Source organism: Penaeus monodon, chromosome 21, assembly GCF_015228065.2.
Source record: "Penaeus monodon isolate SGIC_2016 chromosome 21, NSTDA_Pmon_1, whole genome shotgun sequence".
Classification (NCBI taxonomy): domain Eukaryota; kingdom Metazoa; phylum Arthropoda; class Malacostraca; order Decapoda; family Penaeidae; genus Penaeus; species Penaeus monodon.
Genome location: NC_051406.1, coordinates 37,508,094 through 37,508,342, shown reverse-complemented (window position 1 = coordinate 37,508,342; position 249 = coordinate 37,508,094). Strand labels below are relative to the sequence as shown.

General features: G+C 43.0%; 1 protein-coding gene across 1 annotated transcript in view; it reads left to right on the top strand.

The window, feature by feature from the left end:
- LOC119586457 (glutamate-gated chloride channel-like) overlaps positions 1 to 249 on the top strand; it is a gene marked incomplete in the record, with an annotated part of 67,121 nt that overhangs the window by 45,896 nt on the left and 20,976 nt on the right. The window contains 1 exon segment of the mRNA XM_037935190.1: positions 86 to 158. Coding sequence (XP_037791118.1) covers positions 86 to 158 — 73 coding nt within the window.

Here is a 249-nt window from a genome sequence, read left to right as displayed (position 1 = left end):
ATAGTAATTCAGTGCCACGAGTGAATGCTCTTAGTAGACATGTGACCTAATGCCTCGTTTGGTGACCTGGACTGACCTCACGCAGGAGTATAGTGTGCAGCTCATCTTCAGAGAGGAATGGGTGGACGAGCGCCTTCTTTTCGGCGACCTGGGAGGAGGTAAGTTCATGAGTTTATTTATCATTCTAAAAAAAAATATATTATATCTGCACCGATCGCTGTACATATTGTGAAAGTTTTAACTATGGGT